The sequence below is a fragment of the Nannobrachium achirus genome, assembly GCF_963921795.1.
Source record: "Nannobrachium achirus genome assembly, chromosome: 7".
Lineage (NCBI taxonomy): Eukaryota > Metazoa > Chordata > Actinopteri > Myctophiformes > Myctophidae > Nannobrachium > Nannobrachium achirus.
In genome coordinates, this window is record NC_137816.1 from 71,223,480 (window position 1) to 71,241,057 (window position 17,578).

Consider the following 17,578-nt stretch of genomic DNA (forward strand, 5'->3'; position numbering starts at 1 on the left):
ACGTTCTTTGCCCAATTCACCGTCTTCAATTGTCAGCCTTCTGGTTGGTCCCTGACTGACCAACCAGCAGGCTCTATCTGCCTTGTCCCACCCTGGTTCCGCCTTTTTAATGTTGAATTTGCTAAAACATCATTTTTGGAGAAATAAAAACATTTAAAAACATGCTGAGTCACTATACTGCACCTGAGATGCTCCTTTGTACTGAAACCAAGTTTAAAATGAGAAATTGAACACAAAATAACAATACAAAGTCTATAAGGGTCCATTTGGTTACCAACTCTCCATCATTTAGCTGGGGACCACCTGAAACACCTCAAGGACCACTGGGTGAGAACCACTGACAAACTACCAAAGACGTATTAATTGGTGTAGAAAAGAGAAGGGAAAAGAGCAGACTAAGTACAGTGAAAGTGAAAGGTCAAGTTTATTAAGTATTGACGGTTCAACTGGTTAAATATTAAATATCTGAAAACACAAATTGACATGAATCCAAAATACACTGATGATTGTGCTGTCAAACAATGAAACTATATGGAATTTACAAACAGGTTGTGGGGGTCCCTGCTTCATCTCACTCTCAACTAAGGGGTCCCTGCTTCATCTCACTCTCAACTAAGGGGTCCCTGCTTCATCTCTCTCTCAACTAAGGGGTCCCTGCTTCATCTCTCTCTCAACTAAGGGGTCCCTGCTTCATCTCTCTCTCAACTAAGGGGTCCCTGCTTCATCTCTCTCTCGACTAAGGGGTCCCTGCTTCATCTCTCTCTCAACTAAGGGGTCCCTGCTTCATCTCTCTCTCTCAGCTAAGGGGTCCCTGCTTCATCTCTCTCTTAACTAAGGGGTCCCTGCTTCATCTCTCTCAACTCAGGGGTCCCTGCTTCATCTCTCTCTCAACTAAGGGGTCCCTGCTTCATCTCTCTCTCAACTAAGGGGTCCCTGCTTCATCTCTCTCAACTAAGGGGTCCCTGCTTCATCTCTCTCAACTAAGGGGTCCCTGCTTCATCTCTCTCAACTCAGGGGTCCTTGGCCTGAACACGTTGAGGACCCCTGCTCTGCAGACCAGGAGATATTACTGTAAAGGAGAACATTTAAAAAAAAGTGTACTAGAAACATGAGGTCACCAAGTTCAAACCATGTTTCATCTCTGGTTGAACGCCTGCATATACGATATTTCGATAGTTACTATATCCTTACACCCCTACCTGCAATCTATTCTGTGCCATTTCATACTTTCTTCTTTGCCTAATTTTATAAAATATAAAAAAAATAGCAGATCACTTTGTGCCATGACACACACACACACACACACACACACACACACACACACACACACACACACACACACACACACACACACACACACACACACACACACACACACACACACACACACACACACACACACACACAGTCTTTTAAAGAGAATATTTTGGGAGCTTTCTTTGGAAACAACGTAAGGACAACCCAGAGATAAACATGACAGATCAGACATGCAAATAAAAATGATTTTTTGTATTTCTTTTTAATCATCATGTCAATCATCATGTCGTGTCATTAACAAAGGAATCACAGTAATAAAAATAACACACTGACCGTTGTTTCATTAACAACGAGAGGACATTTTGATGTTTGCAGGTTGAAATCCAACTCTTTGGGCTTTTTGCAAAATAAATGTGGTTTTGATTTTCTTTTTTTTTCTTTTTTTTTTAGGGGGGCGGGGGGTAATTGTTCTAAAAGCGTACTGATTATTTGGGCTTCTGGTGTCAGTGGTCGGGGGGGGGGGGGGGTGGGGGGTCAGACTGGTCAACTGTACAACCATAAGTTCTACTAAAACAACACAATCAGGCTCTGTACAATATTTGACACGATAAAAGATTCATATTTATGGCATCAAAAACAACGAATCAAATCCCTCTTAAAAAAAGATAATAATAATATAATAATCCAGCTCGGTCTTCACAGAGGAAGAGGTTAAAATATGAAATATTATTTATGGATCAAAGACAAGACTAGACAAAAGATCCAACACAAAGCTTAAAGGACAACTTTGTTCTTTTACAACAAGGGTTCACGTTTTAGATTGTAATACATTTATATAATATTAGAAAAAAAATACTGTTAAAATGTTTTCATTTACTTCTTTCTATCGTTTTAGTGAGTTTAATGATTTTGATTTGCATGCACGCCCCCAGGTGGGGGGGGGGGGTAATCCTAACCCTAAGTGTCTAAATAATAAATATGTTTTTTTAGACACAATAAGCCCATTCCCAAGATGTGCATCTTGGGAATCTGTCAAGGTCAGATGTGATTTATGAGGGCTGATGGTATAAAAAGCAACAAAGAAATTGCCGTCTTATTGTGTCTAAAAAGACACATTTAGCCACTTGTACACAGCATGCCCCCACCCACTGAAATCAAAACACTAAAATCGTTAAAACGATAGAAAGCAGAAAATGAAAACATTTTAACACTCATCTTTTCTTTTCTCGAATTACAATCTAAAATATGAACCCTTGTTGTAAAAAAACAACATAACTTGTGTGTGAACTGCTCCTTTAAAGCTGCTCCTGCCTCTGGGAAACCAAGCATGGTCTAAACATCTTCATCATTTACAAACTCAACAATATAATTTATTGATCTACATTTATTTATACACATTTATACGCTTTATATACTTTATATATAGACGCTACGCAACAAGGAGAAGCAGGGCACACGCACGCACGCACACTCGCACACGCACGCACGCACGCACACGCACGCACACACACTCAGTCACAGCGCGTCGCATCACAGTATTGCAGTATTGATACTTTTACTTGATTACTTTTTTCATCACTGCACATGCCGTGCACAGTCTGCACACACACACACCGAGCTCCGCCTTCCTCCCTCCCCAGCCCTCTGTGCCTCTCCTCTCTAGTTCTCTCCTCTCAGTCTAGCCGGCACAGATCGATCCTATCAACTATTATCAACGTTGAATGTTTGGAATAATGGAAACGCGGAGAAATAACTAATAAAGGGCTGTCGTAGAAGCCGCATCAACAACGACCAGGCTGGCAGCTCAGGCAGCGTCTTTTGGGGAATGAATGGCTTGGCTTTTGGCTTGTTCTGTTTTGGTTGTAGTTGTAGGCTAGCCGCTAGGCTACGTCATTGTATTCATTCACTCAGCCCCGATTTGTGAAAATATTAAACCTGTTTGATATTCTCGTAACAGAATCTGGCTCTCAAGTTGGGGTAAGAATAGAGTCGGACCACTACCTCACATTTAACGATTGAGTAACGACTGAGTCACGGGAGCGCGCCGCAAATAGCCCCGATTTTATTACGATTGAGAAATCTTTTCAAAGTTGTTAGGTGTAAGGGGTCCTTAAGTGGTTCTCAACCATGTCTAGTACAAGGACCGCTTGAAAAATGTCCAGGGACCCCCCAGGGACCACCCAGACAGGGACCCCCCAGGGACCACCCAGACAGGGACCACTCAGACAGGGACCCCCCAGACAGGGACCCCCCAGGGACCACCCAGACAGGGACCCCCCAGGGACCACCCAGACAGGGACCCCCCCAGACAGGGACCCCCCAGACAGGGACCCCCCAGGGACCACCCAGACAGGGACCCCCCAGGGACCACTCAGACAGGGACCACCAATCTGACCTTCTAATGGGGGGGGGGGGGGGGGGGGGGGGGTATTTCACCGATCAATCAATGGATTTTTGCGTCAATTATGGAGCCAACACTGTAACTTTATTTACAGCATCACAAATGAAAACTAAAACTGTAAATATCATTCTTAACCTTTAGATGAATGTGTTTCCTTGTTCCCTGGGGTTTAAAGAAAGGCTATTCTGTTGTGTTTTCACCATGCAGGTCATACACTGTACATGTGAACTGATCATACATATAAACTGATCATACATATGAACTGATCATACATATGAACTGATCATACATATGAACTGATCATACATATGAACTGATCATACATATAAACTGATCATACATATGAACTGATCATACATGTGAACTGATCATACATGTGAACTGATCATACATATGAACTGATCATACATATGAACTGATCATACATATGAACTGATCATACATATGAACTGATCATACATATGAACTGATCATACATATAAACTGATCATACATGTGAACTGATCATACATATGAACTGATCATACATATGAACTGATCATACATATGAACTGATCATACATATGAACTGATCATACATGTGAACTGATCATACATGTGAACTGATCATACATGTGAACTGATCATACATATGAACTGATCATACATATGAACTGATCATACATATGAACTGATCATACATATGAACTGATCATACATATGAAACGGTCATACATATGAACTGATCATACATATGAAAATATGAACTGATCATACATATGAACTGATCATACATATGAACTGATCATACATATGAACTGATCATACATATGAACTGATCATATATATGAACTGATCATACATATAAACTGATCATATATATGAACTGATCATACATATGAACTGATCATACATATGAAATGGTCATACATATGAAACGGTCATACATATGAAATGAGGCTGAATAAATAGTTATTTGGGTCTTGTTCAGAGCAAACACTGATATTAGTAAGGGAAAGTTAGCCGAATGTTAAACCAATCTGGGAACTAAATCTAAATCAATATCTTTCTTCACAAATGTGTTCATAAAGGTGTCAACTATCACCTCTGAACTTTCTCCATCACAGCTCCCTTGTGGGACTTTGTGAGAACCAATCAAAGTTGGGGGTATCCCGAGGGCCTGGGATTAAAGGGGGAAAAGAGTGGCCGATTGGCAACCAGAAGGTTCTCAGTTCGATCCAGGGCTCCCCCAGAGTTAGTGTTGAAGAGTCCTTGAGCAAGACTCTGAACCCCTAACTGCTCCTGATGAGCAGGTTGGTGTTAATTATCAAGACTCTGAACCCCTAACTGCTCCTGATGAGCAGGTTGGTGTTAATTATCAAGACTCTGAACCCCTAACTGCTCCTGATGAGCAGGTTGGTGTTAATTATCAAGACTCTGAACCCCTAACTGCTCCTGATGAGCAGGTTGGTGTTAATTATCAAGACTCTGAACCCCTAACTGCTCCTGATGAGCAGGTTGGTGTTAATTATCAAGACTCTGAACCCCTAACTGCTCCTGATGAGCAGGTTGGTGTTAATTATCAAGACTCTGAACCCCTAACTGCTCCTGATGAGCAGGTTGGTGTTAATTATCAAGACTCTGAACCCCTAACTGCTCCTGATGAGCAGGTTGGTGTTAATTATCAAGACTCTGAACCCCTAACTGCTCCTGATGAGCAGGTTGGTGTTAATTATCAAGACTCTGAACCCCTAACTGCTCCTGATGAGCAGGTTGGTGCCAAGCATGGTTTACTCTGACAACACTGTGTGAATGTAAGGAATGTGTGTGGAACAACATGTTCTTAGATAGGGGGTCCCTGGAACAACATGTTCTTAGATAGGGGGTCCCTGGAACAACATGTTTTCAGACGGGGGTCCCTGGAACAACATGTTTTCAGACGGGGGTCCCTGGAACAACATGTTTTCAGACGGGGGTCCCTGGAACAACATGTTTTCAGACGGGGGCCCCTGGAACAACATATTTTCAGACGGGGGTCCCTGGAACAACATGTTTTCAGACGGGGGTCCCTGGAACAACATGTTTTCAGACGGGGGTCCCTGGAACAACATGTTTTCAGACAGGGGTCCCTGACATGAGACAGTTTGAGAAGCACTGATGGTTCTGTAGACGAGGTCTCTGGTCTTATAAGACATCTAGTAGAACAGGAATGAAAGGGTTAATAATGCATGCAGTGCACACATACTGTACATACTGTACTTTACATTACACTGACTGTAGGAACAGGCTTGGTGTGATGCGATGTTGGGCTTTCAGGAATAGTGATTTTTTATTCAACCTCAAAGTATTCCAATATTGGACAGGAATGTACATAATATACTGAGCTCCAGTTGAGTGAAAAGGACCTTTTCTTTGACGATGGCTGGCCAGATTGCTGACACAGAAACAGGAAGGATTCAAAAGACACGTATCCACCTGTTTCCGCGGGAGTTTACTGGAGATTATTTGGACCTGTTTGGACCACACTTCCGGTTTAACAGCAGACATACAAGCTCACGTCGCGTCGCAGATGCAGCCTGTTGTGAGCTTGTAAATCACACTCGGCTGCGGCGCCGGAAGCTCGGTACAACGTCTGCACAATGCACTATGGGGCGTTGGAAACTCGTGGATAGAATCGAGTCAAAATTCAATTTTTCTAAAATAGCAGATCTACAAGCTTGCAGCGCGGCACTCGGTGCCACACTGTGAGCTTGTATATCTGCTATTCTTCAATCGTTAAAGCATAAAATAATGATACACCCGTTCTGAATGGTATGATGTTTAAATAGTTAACGATGGGAGGGGCAACGTTTGTGGGGGGAGGGAATAAAAACCCTGAATGGACTCACGGGCCGAACTCATTATTTAAAAATAACTTTTATTTATCATGATATATTTATATATTTTAATTTTCCGATGACAATCATTGGATAGGGGCGTGTCAGTTGGCGTGGTCAGATTGATTGACAGGTGGGTGTGTCCTTCCACTCTAGAGCAGTGGTTTCCAAACAGTGGAGCGGGACCCATGTGTGGTCACAGACACATTCTTATTGGTCCCTTCTTCATTTACTTTTTATCAATTATTATTTTAAAACATTCTCAAAAAATATTCGCCAAAATGGTAAGATTTTCATGAAAAATATATATATGTGTTTTTTTTAAAGTAATTTCATTAACAAATAAAAGAAAAATGGCAGAAATTCCATAAATTAGGGAAACATGTTTCTAGAATAAGGATGCTAGAATAGGGTCCAGTGGTTGTACGTATACTAAGTGCCATTTGAAGTCTTAAAAGCATATTTTTGAAAAAAAAAAGAAAAAAAAGAAAAGAATAAATAATCTATTTGCCACGAAAATCTTGACGCGTAATTCTTTCATCATCGTCCAATCTAACCTGACTTCCGTCAGATGGTGGCAGTAGTGCGTAGGCTACCGCTCTACTTTACCATCTGATATCTCGGGCAGACTCGATGTAAGGGGCGGGCCATTTTTTGAATTTCTTTAGCAGGTGATTGGATGTGGCCGTCTCTCTGTCACAGTCTGGGAGTGCCAACTCCAACCACTCATATTGGCCTGTCTGCATCCACGTGGTCTGCAATCAGACTCTATTGGCTCAGAGCCCGCCCGTAGCTGCCGCTGATTGGTCCGGCCCGGGGCTTTACGAGCGTTATCAACTCCCACCGAGTGATCTCAGATGGTAAAGTAGAGCGGTAGCCTACGCACTACTGCCACCATCTGACGGAAGTCAGGTTACGTCCAATCCCCTGGTCAGCAGTGAATTGATGGGGGAGTGGCTACAGCTCCCCAGCCAATGGCAGCAGAGAATTGGTAGTGGGTGTGGTCAGAGGCGTACATTGGGTATGGCTGCTGCCATAACGTGGCGACAGGGGAAATAAAATGAAATGTACTTCTTCAAACAAATTCATCGTGCCTGTTGCTAAGGTATGGCAACAGGACACCAGTCTTGTTGCCATACCTTAGCTTTTGCTGTACCGACGCCACTGCGTATGGTTGGGGGCGTGTCAGTCATCGTCAGCAGAGAGTCGGTGGGGTGGGTGTGGTCAGAGGTGTGGTTAGGGCGTGGTTTGGGGCGTGGCTATGGGCGTGGCTACATCTCCAGCATAGAGTTGACCGCCTGGTTTTTGTCTCCTCTCTGAGCCTCCTGGTGTGGCTAGGGGCGTGGTTAAAGGGGCGTGTCTACATCTCCTCAGTCATGGTGAGCAGGGAGTTAACAGCCTGGTCCTTGTCTCCTCTCTGGGCCTCCAGGGGGGTGGGTGTGGCTAGGGGCGTGGCTAAAGGGGCGTGTCTACATCTCCTCAGTCATGGTGAGCAGAGAGTTGACAGCCTGGTCCTTGTCTCCTCTCTGGGCCTCAGGGGTGGTGGGTGTGGCTAGGGGCGTGGCTAGGGGTGTGTCTAGGGGCGTGTCTACATCTCTTCAGTCATGGTCAGCAGGGAGTTGACCGCCTGGTCCTTGTCTCCTCTCTGGGCCTCAGGGGTGGTGGGCGTGGCTAGGGGTGTGTCTAGGGGCGTGTCTACATCTCCTCAGTCATGGTGAGCAGGGAGTTGACAGCCTGGTCCTTGTCTCCTCTCTGGGCCTCCAGCACGGAGCGGATGACCTCGGGGTCCAGGTTGGGGAACATGTCCTGCAGGGCCTTTAGGTCCTCCTCCTGCACGCAGGCCACGCCCCCCTGCTGGGGAGCCACGCCCCCACCATGCTGGGGAGCCACGCCCACCATCTGCTGGGCCGGTACCACGCCCATCTGCTGGGGCGGCGGCATGCCCATGGGCATCATGCCCTGGTTGTAGACCGCTGGCACACCTGGAAGCACACGCACACACGTATGTACAACAACATGATAACAACTTACAAGCAACGTGGCGTAATGGCGAGAAGCCCCATTGAGTTAAATAGTAGAAGCCCCATTGAGTTAAATAGTAGAAGCCCCATTGAGTTAAATAGTAGAAGCACCATAGAGTTAAATAGTAGAAGCACCATAGAGTTAAATAGTAGAAGCACCATAGAGTTAAATAGTAGAAGCACCATAGAGTTAAATAGTAGAAGCACCATAGAGTTAAATAGTAGAAGCACCATTGAGTTAAATAGTAGAAGCACCATTGAGTTAAATAGTAGAAGCACCATTGAGTTAAATAGTAGAAGCACCATAGAGTTAAATAGTAGAAGCACCATTGAGTTAAATAGTAGAAGCACCATTGAGTTAAACAGTAGAAGCACCATTGAGTTAAATAGTAGAAGCACCATAGAGTTAAATAGTAGAAGCACCATTGAGTTAAATAGTAGAAGCACCATTGAGTTAAATAGTAGAAGCACCATTGAGTTAAATAGTAGAAGCACCATTGAGTTAAATAGTAGAAGCACCATAGAGTTAAATAGTAGAAGCACCATTGAGTTAAATAGTAGAAGCACCATAGAGTTAAATAGTAGAAGCACCATTGAGTTAAATAGTAGAAGCACCATTGAGTTAAATAGTAGAAGCACCATTGAGTCAGTGTGACTAAAACTATGACGAAAAGAAATGAAGAAAAGAAAATTTCTACGAAATTTTAAGTGTGCCTGCAGCTCGCTAAGTCTGTGCAACCTTGTGTAGCGGTTGGTGTTAGCATTAACATTAGCATTTTTTGCATAAGCTTTAACATTATGGTTCTTCATATGACACCACCCACATGTCTGTACGACAAACAGATCACGAGATAAAGGGTCACTTCCTGTTTGGTGAGGGGCACTTCCTGTTTGGCGAAATAGGCCCCAATTAAGGTTAATGACTCTTAATCAAGTCATTTGATGACACCCACGCGTCTGTACGACAAACAATTCATGAGATATAGGGTGACTTCCTGTTTGGTGATGGGCACTTCCTGTTTGGAAAAATAGGCCCCAATTAAGGTTAAGGACTCTTAATCAAGTCATTTCACACCACCCGCGCGTCTGCACGACAAACGGTTCACGAGATAAAGGGTCACTTCCTGTTTGGTAAGGGGCACTTCCTGTTTGGCGAAATAGGCCCTAATTAAGGTTAAGGACTCTTATTCTTGCCATTTGACGCAACCCGCGCATCTGTACGACAAATGGTTCACGAGATCAAGGGTCACTTCCTGTTTGGTGAGGGGCACTTCCTGTTTGGCGAAATAGGCCCCAATTAAGGTTAAGGACTCTTAATCAAGTCATTTGATGCCATCTACGCGTCTGTACGACAAACGGTTCACGAGGTAAAGGGTCACTTCCTGTTTGGTGAGGGGCACTTCCTGTTTGGCGAAATAGGCCCCAATTAAGGTCATGGACGATTAATGAATTAAAGCTGCAAGCAGCGATGACCGGGCCCTCGCAGCTCTACCCACGTCACAAGGCCAGCAGCCAATCAGAAACCAAACAGGAAGTCAGCCATTTCGACTAATTAGTGGCGTTTTGGCACATTTTTGGCCGTTATCACGGGTCGCACTTTAACGACAGTTTTTTGAGAAAAAAATTGTTTTGTGAGAAAAAAATAGTTTTTTGAGAAAAAAAAGTTTTTTGAGAAAAAAAAAGTTTTTTGAGAAAAAAAGATTTTTGAGAGAAAAAAAAATTGAGAAAAAATTTTTTTTTGAGAAAAAAAACAATTGAGAAAAAAAAAATTTGAGAAAAAAAAAATTGAGAAAAAAAAATTTTTGAGAAAAAAAAATGTATGACACCAGCCGCGAGTCTGTACGACAAACGGTTCATGAGTTATAGAGGCACTTCCTGTTTGGTGAAGGGCACTTCCTGTTTGGCGAAGGAAGCGTCAATTAAGGTTAAGGACTCTTAATCAAGTCATATGATACCAGCCACAACTCTGTACGATAAACGGTTCATGAGATGTAGAGGCACTTCCTGTTTGGCAAAGGGCACTTCCTGTTATAGAGGGGGCGGGGCTTAATCAATTACAGCTCATCCCTATTGGCTGGAAAAGACCAAAGTTGTGTGTGCATTTTAAAGTTTAAATCACGTTGCTAGGCAAAAGTATGGCAGAGTTATGTGGCGCCAAAGTTTCTGTTTTTTTTCGGAGTCCCCCATTCAAAGTCAATGGGGGTTTTTGCGCGTAGTTTTTTGCGAATTACTAACGCGGATCGGAAAGAAAAGTAATAGCACACCATTCCCGGCGAGCCGCACATTTTGATGTATATATTGCGGGGGTGGCGTAAATCGTGCGGCAGTTATTACGTGGCGAAATTTCCCCCATTCTAAGTCAATGGTGTTTTTTGGCGTCGTTTTTTGCGAATTACGTCGCAATGGTAACGCGGATCGGAAAGAAAAGTAAAAGCACCCCATTTCCGGCCGAGCCGCACGTTTTGATGTATATATTGCGGCGGTGGCGTAAATCGTTCGGCAGTTATTACGTGCCGAAATTTGCAAGAACATGACCGACTTACTGACTTAAGTATGGCGGATTACAATAATAGTCTACTTGCCAGCCCATAGAGCCCCATTGTGAACCCGGACATATTGAGTACAGTAAGGTTTTATGTTAGAAATGTTGAGTATGGGTCCCCAGCATGTAGAAACTGCCGGATGCTAACTTGCATATGTTGAGCAATTTTCATAATTTGCATAATTTGATTTATTTAGCATAATCCCCCATAATAATGGATAATATGTCAAAAACTGATTGGCCGATTTGAACAATATTAGAGTTGTTTTGGGGGTTATTGAGGATGCTGAATCCATTTTCTAAATTCAAAATGGCCGTTTTAAACCGGAAATGGCCTTATACCAACTTAAAGTGGGTGATTTTGATACTTTTTTGTTGATTTTCCAGTTGGTATATGGCCATTTCCGGTTTAAAACGGACATTTTGAATTTAGAAAATGTCAAAAATGGATTCAGCATCCTCAATAACCCCCAAAACCACTCTAATATTGTTCAAATCGGCCAATCAGTTTTTGACATATTATCCATTATTATGGGGGATTATGCTAAATAAATCGAATTATGCAAATTATGAAAATTGCTCAACATATGCAAGTTAGCATCCGGTAGTTTCTACATGCTGGGGACCCATACTCAACATTTCTAACATAAAACCTTACTGTACTCAATATGCCAGGGTTCAGATTCTGGCAAGTGGACTATAAGTGTTTTGCCATTGCATTTTTCTCAATTTTTTTTTTTTTTCTCAAAATTTTTTTTTCTCAAAAATCTTTTTTTTCTCAAAAATGTTTTTTTTTTAAATGTTTTTTTTCTCAATTTTTTTTTTTCTCTCAAAATTCTTTTTTCTCAAAAAACTTTTTTTTTTCTCAAATTTTTTTTTTCAAAACATTTTTTTTTTCTCAATTTTTTTTTTTCTCAAAAATCTTTTTTTTCTCAAATTTTTTTTTCTCAAAATGTTTTTTTTCTCAAAAATTCTTTTTTTCTCAAAAATCTTTTTTTTCTCAATTTTTTTTTTCTCAAAAATCTTTTTTTTCTCAAAAATGTTTTTCTCTCAAAAATGTTTTTTTTCCTCAAAAAAAAATTTTTTCTCTCAAAATCTTTTTTTCTCAAAAACCTTTTTTTCTCAAAAAATTTCTTTTCTCAAAAATATTTTTTTTCTCAAAAAAAGTTTTTTCTCAATTTTTTTTTTCTCAAAAACAATTTTTTCTCAAAAAACTGTCGTTAAAGTGCGACCCGTGATAACGGCCAAAAATGTGCCAAAACGCCACTAATTAGTCGAAATGGCTGACTTCCTGTTTGGTTTCTGATTGGCTGCTGGCCTTGTGACGTGGGTAGAGCTGCGAGGGCCCGGTCATCGCTGCTTGCAGCTTTAATTCATTAATCGTCCATGACCTTAACTCATTCCCTGCCAGGCCCGATAGTCCCGAGATTATTCCAATGTCTTTCCCCGCCAGGCCCGATAGTCCCGAGAATTAAAAAAAAAAAACGAGAATTTAAAAAAAAAAAAAGAAAAAAAAAAAAATTCAAAAAAACATTTTTTTTCAAAAAAAAATTTTGACCCCAAAAAATGGAGTAGGCATGATAGCAATCGCGAAATTGCATGTTTAACCCCCATAGCAACCCCATCTTTCAAGCATGGCAGCCATTTTGGCAGCCATCTTTGTTAAACATAGTGGCTGTTATCTCATGAATGCCTGAACGGATTTCCATTCGGATTTTTTTGTTTGAAAGCTGTGAGCAATGTGGACACACGTGGTGCATTATCTAGGCATGGGTGTGCATGATCCGTGCACACCCAATTACATGGAAGTCTATGGAGACGAATGGCAGGTGGGAGTACGGAGGTATGTTAAAATGGCGGTCAATGTGTTAATTGGGGCCTATTTCGCCAAACAGGAAGTGCCCCTCACCAAACAGGAAGTGACCCTTGATCTCGTGAACCATTTGTCGTACAGATGCGCGGGTTGCGTCAAATGACAAGAATAAGAGTCCTTAACCTTAATTAGGGCCTATTTCGCCAAACAGGAAGTGCCCCTTACCAAACAGGAAGTGACCCTTTATCTCGTGAACCGTTTGTCGTGCAGACGCGCGGGTGGTGTGAAATGACTTGATTAAGAGTCCTTAACCTTAATTGGGGCCTATTTTGCCAAACAGGAAGTGCCCCTCACCAAACAGGAAGTGACCCTTTATCTTGTGATCTGTTTGTCGTACAGACATGTGGGTGGTGTCATATGAAGAACCATAATGTTAAAGCTTATGCAAAAAATGCTAATGTTAAAAAATGTAACGCTAATGCCAACCAACCGCTACACAAGGTTGCACAGACTTAGCGAGCTGCAGGCACACTTAAAATTTCTTCGAAATTTTCTTTTCTAGTTTACTAAATCAACTGTAGATTTAGTTGACTAAAACCTTATGATATTCAGTCGACTAAAATTTGACTAAAACTAAAACTTTTCAGGTGACTAAATGATGACTAAAACTAAATTACATTTTATTTTGCTGTCAAAAACAACACTGCATTGGGTTAAATAGTTGCAACGTTTCTTTTTTTTTTGTTTTTTTTTTTTTACTGGGAGATAATGTTTGAGTTTTGACTGCACTTTGTGTGCGTGTCACAGCTGACACAGCTTAGTGTCAGAAGCGTGACGGACACATGGTGGATGCTTTCATACTAGCTGCGACCTCACGGTCGCAACAATGTACCGTGTTTCCCCAAAAAGCAGCCTGGGTGTTTATTAGACCAGGAAACCCTAAAGATTAATATTATACCTGTTGCTATGGACAGCGTAGTGCCCAAGTCCCCGTACTTTGCACTACTGGTTGCCGACGCTGGAGTTCTAAGTTGTGAGATGTCCAAACATTTCCTTTAGAGTTCATCATAAAATAATAAACATAAATGAGCTGCACCACAGTCTTCCACTGACTCCAGTGTGTTCTGAACTTCCACTGACTCCAGTGCATTCTGAACTTCCACTGACTCCAGTGCATTCTACTGAACTTCCACTGACTCCAGTGCATTCTGAACTTCCACTGACTCCAATGCATTCTGAACTTCCACTGACTCCAGTGCATTCTGAACTTCCACTGACTCCAGTGCATTCTGAACTTCCACTGACTCCAATGCATTCTGAACTTCCACTGACTCCAGTGCATTCTACTGAACTTCCACTGACTCCAGTGCATTCTGAACTGCCACTGACTCCAGTGCATTCTGAACTTCCACTGACTCCAGTGCATTCTACTGAACTTCCACTGACTCCAGTGCATTCTACTGAACTTCCACTGACTCCAGTGCATTCTACTGAACTTCCACTGACTCCAGTGCATTCTGAACTTCCACTGACTCCAGTACATTCTACTGAACTTCCACTGACTCTAGTGTGTTCTACTGAACTTCCACTGACTCCAGTGCATTCTGAACTTCCACTGACTCCAGTACATTCTACTGAACTTCCACTGACTCTAGTGTGTTCTACTGAACTTCCACTGACTCGTGTGTTCTACTGAACTTCCACTGACTCCAGTGCATTCTACTGAACTTCCACTGACTCTAGTGTGTTCTACTGAACTTCCACTGACTCCAGTGTGTTCTACTGAACTTCCACTGACTCCAGTGCATTCTACTGAACTTCCACTGACTCCAGTGCATTCTACTGAACTTCCACTGACTCCAGTGCATTCTACTGAACTTCCACTGACTCCAGTGCATTCTACTGAACTTCCACTGACTCCAGTGTGTTCTACTGAACTTCCACTGACTCCAGTGCATTCTACTGAACTTCCACTGACTCCAGTGTGTTCTACTGAACTTCCACTGACTCCAGTGCATTCTACTGAACTTCCACTGACTCCAGTGCATTCTACTGAACTTCCACTGACTCCAGTGCATTCTGAACTTCCACTGACTCCAGTGCATTCTACTGAACTTCCACTGACTCCAGTGCATTCTACTGAACTTCCACTGACTCCAGTGCATTCTACTGAACTTCCACTGACTCCAGTGCATTCTACTGAACTTCCACTGACTCCAGTGGAACTAAAAACGGCCCCCTCAGAGGACTCCTTTAAGAGGCATCTGAAAACACACATGTTCAGACAGGCCTTTGGTCACTTATAGGCATCCCTGTTTTCACTGTTCTTTTGTTTTCTATGTTACTGTAGGTGTTTTTAATTTATTGGTGTTTTCTCTGCAACTGTAGAGCTTATTTTTTATCTTTGTATCTCTGCAACTGTAGAGCTTACTTACTTTTTATTTTTATTTTTATTGAATATTGTGTATCTGTAAAGCACTCTGTGCACTCGTGCTGTGAAGATGTGCTATATAAATAAAGTTCATTCATTCATTCATTCAGTGCATTCTACTGAACTTCCACTGACTCCAGTGCATTCTACTGAACTTCCACTGACTCCAGTGCATTCTGAACTTCCACTGACTCCAGTGCATTCTGAACTTCCACTAACTCCAGTGCATTCTACTGAACTTCCACTGACTCCAGTGCATTCTACTGAACTTCCACTGACTCCAGTGCATTCTGAACTTCCACTGACTCCAGTGCGTTCTGAACTTCCACTGACTCCAGTGCGTTCTGAACTTCCACTGACTCCAGTGCATTCTGAACTTCCACTGACTCCAGTGCATTCTACTGAACTTCCACTGACTCCAGTGCATTCTACTGAACTTCCACTGACTCCAGTGCATTCTGAACTTCCACTGACTCCAGTGCATTCTACTGAACTTCCGGCTGCAGTTTGACGAATCTGCAGGTTGGAATTGAGTGATCGTGAAAATGACAGTACCTGCTATGGGGGACGTAGCAGACAGACAGAGGTGTGTGTGTGGGGTGTGTATGGGTATGGGAGGGTATGGTATGGGTGGTAGTGTATGGGTATGAGGGGGTATTGGTATGGGTGTGTATGGGTATGGGTACCTGCTATGGGGACGTAGCAGACAGACAGACAGAGGTGTGTGTGTGTGTGTGTAGGGAGGGTATGGGTGGGTATGGGTGGTAGTGTATGGGTATGGGTGGTAGTGTATGGGTATGGATGGGTATGTGTTGTACCTGCTATAGGGACGTAGCCCACCCCCTGCTGGTAGACGGAGGGGTGGGTATGGGTATGGGTATGGGTGGTAGTGTATGGGTATGGGTGGTAGTGTATGGGTATGGGGGTGTTAGGGTGGTACCTGCTATAGGGACGTAGCCCACTCCCTGCTGGTAGACGGAGGGTTAGGGTTAGGTGTATGGGTGGGTATGGGTATGGGTGGTAGTGTTAGGGTGGTACCTGCTATAGGGACGTAGCCCACCCCCTGCTGGTAGACGGAGGGTTAGGGTTAGGTGTATGGGTGGGTAAGGGTAAGGTATGGGTGGGTATGGGTAAGGGTATGGGTGGGTATGGGTGGTACCTGCTATAGGGACGTAGCCCACCCCCTGCTGGTAGACGGAGGGCATCAGGACCACCGGTTGGCTCATCATCCCCGCGGGCATCGACTGGCACACCGCCAGGAGAGGAGACAGAGAGCACAATGCACACCTTATAACATTATACACAGGACTGGATGTGTGTGTGTGTGTGTGTGTGTGTGTGTGTGTGTGTGTGTGTGTGCCTTACAGTTTCCAGTTTAGGCATTTAGCAGACGCTTTTAATCCAAAGCGACTTACAATAAGCAGATAATACATCACTATAATAAACAAGATAATATGATAGAACATCAACAACAATATAACAAATGCATATGAATATCAATCTAAAAAAAAACAATATAATTAGAAAAAAGGATTCTAAAAAACAAAAAAAACAAATGCTAACTAGCTTCATGTATGGTCATTGAGTGTTACAGTAGTGCTATGGGTTTAGGTGGAGTCTGAAAAGGTGAGTCTTCAGTCCACGGTGAAAGCTAGCGAGTGAGTCTGTTGTTCTAAGTGCGACAGGGAGTTTATTCCACAGTTTGGGGGCCAGGAGGGTGTCTGCTAAATGCTTACATTGTAAATTGTGCAGAAACTCCTTCTATGCCAGGGGTATCCAGTTTACCGTATTTTCGAGGGCACACGGACACGTGCGTGTCCATGCACGAGTCCTTCGCCACTTCCCAATTCAGAGTGTGCACCCTTCAAAGGGGTGTGTTTCCTAAACCCACCAGGATTGAGTTAAGACCCGCCTCGTTTGGATCTGGCTTTGGGCATATTATGCTGTGTGTATTATTGTAATGGGTAGGTAGGTAGTAGGTACAGTAATGCTTTGCACTAAGTCTAACGTTCATATATGCACTTTCATACTTAAGATTATTGAAAGGGGCGTTTCCGCGAGGCGGGTCTTAACTCAATCCTGGTGGGTTTAGGAAACACCCTTCAAAGGGCAGCCCTAGCTAGTGTAGTGCTAGTGTGGGGTAGGGCTTTGTCCTGTGAAATGAGACAGCACTAGCAAGTGCAGAGCCAAGCCGAGAGCTTCCGGTTGAAAAAAAAAAACCCAAAAAAACGAACGTCCCCCATTTTTTCCTCTGCCGT

At 42.9% G+C, this 17,578-nt stretch overlaps 1 protein-coding gene across 1 annotated transcript in view; it reads right to left on the bottom strand.

The window, feature by feature from the left end:
- Positions 1–5,241: 5,241 nt before the first annotated feature.
- The window catches only part of tollip (toll interacting protein), a 43,097-nt gene continuing 30,760 nt past the window's right edge, over positions 5,242–17,578 (bottom strand). Inside the window, exons 5-6 of the mRNA XM_080729898.1 lie at positions 16,480–16,564; positions 5,242–8,495 (exon numbers count right to left, since the gene is read on the bottom strand). Of these exons, the coding sequence (XP_080586024.1) occupies positions 8,209–8,495; positions 16,480–16,564 (372 nt within the window). The 3' untranslated portion in view covers positions 5,242–8,208. The remainder of the gene's footprint in view (positions 8,496–16,479; positions 16,565–17,578) is intronic.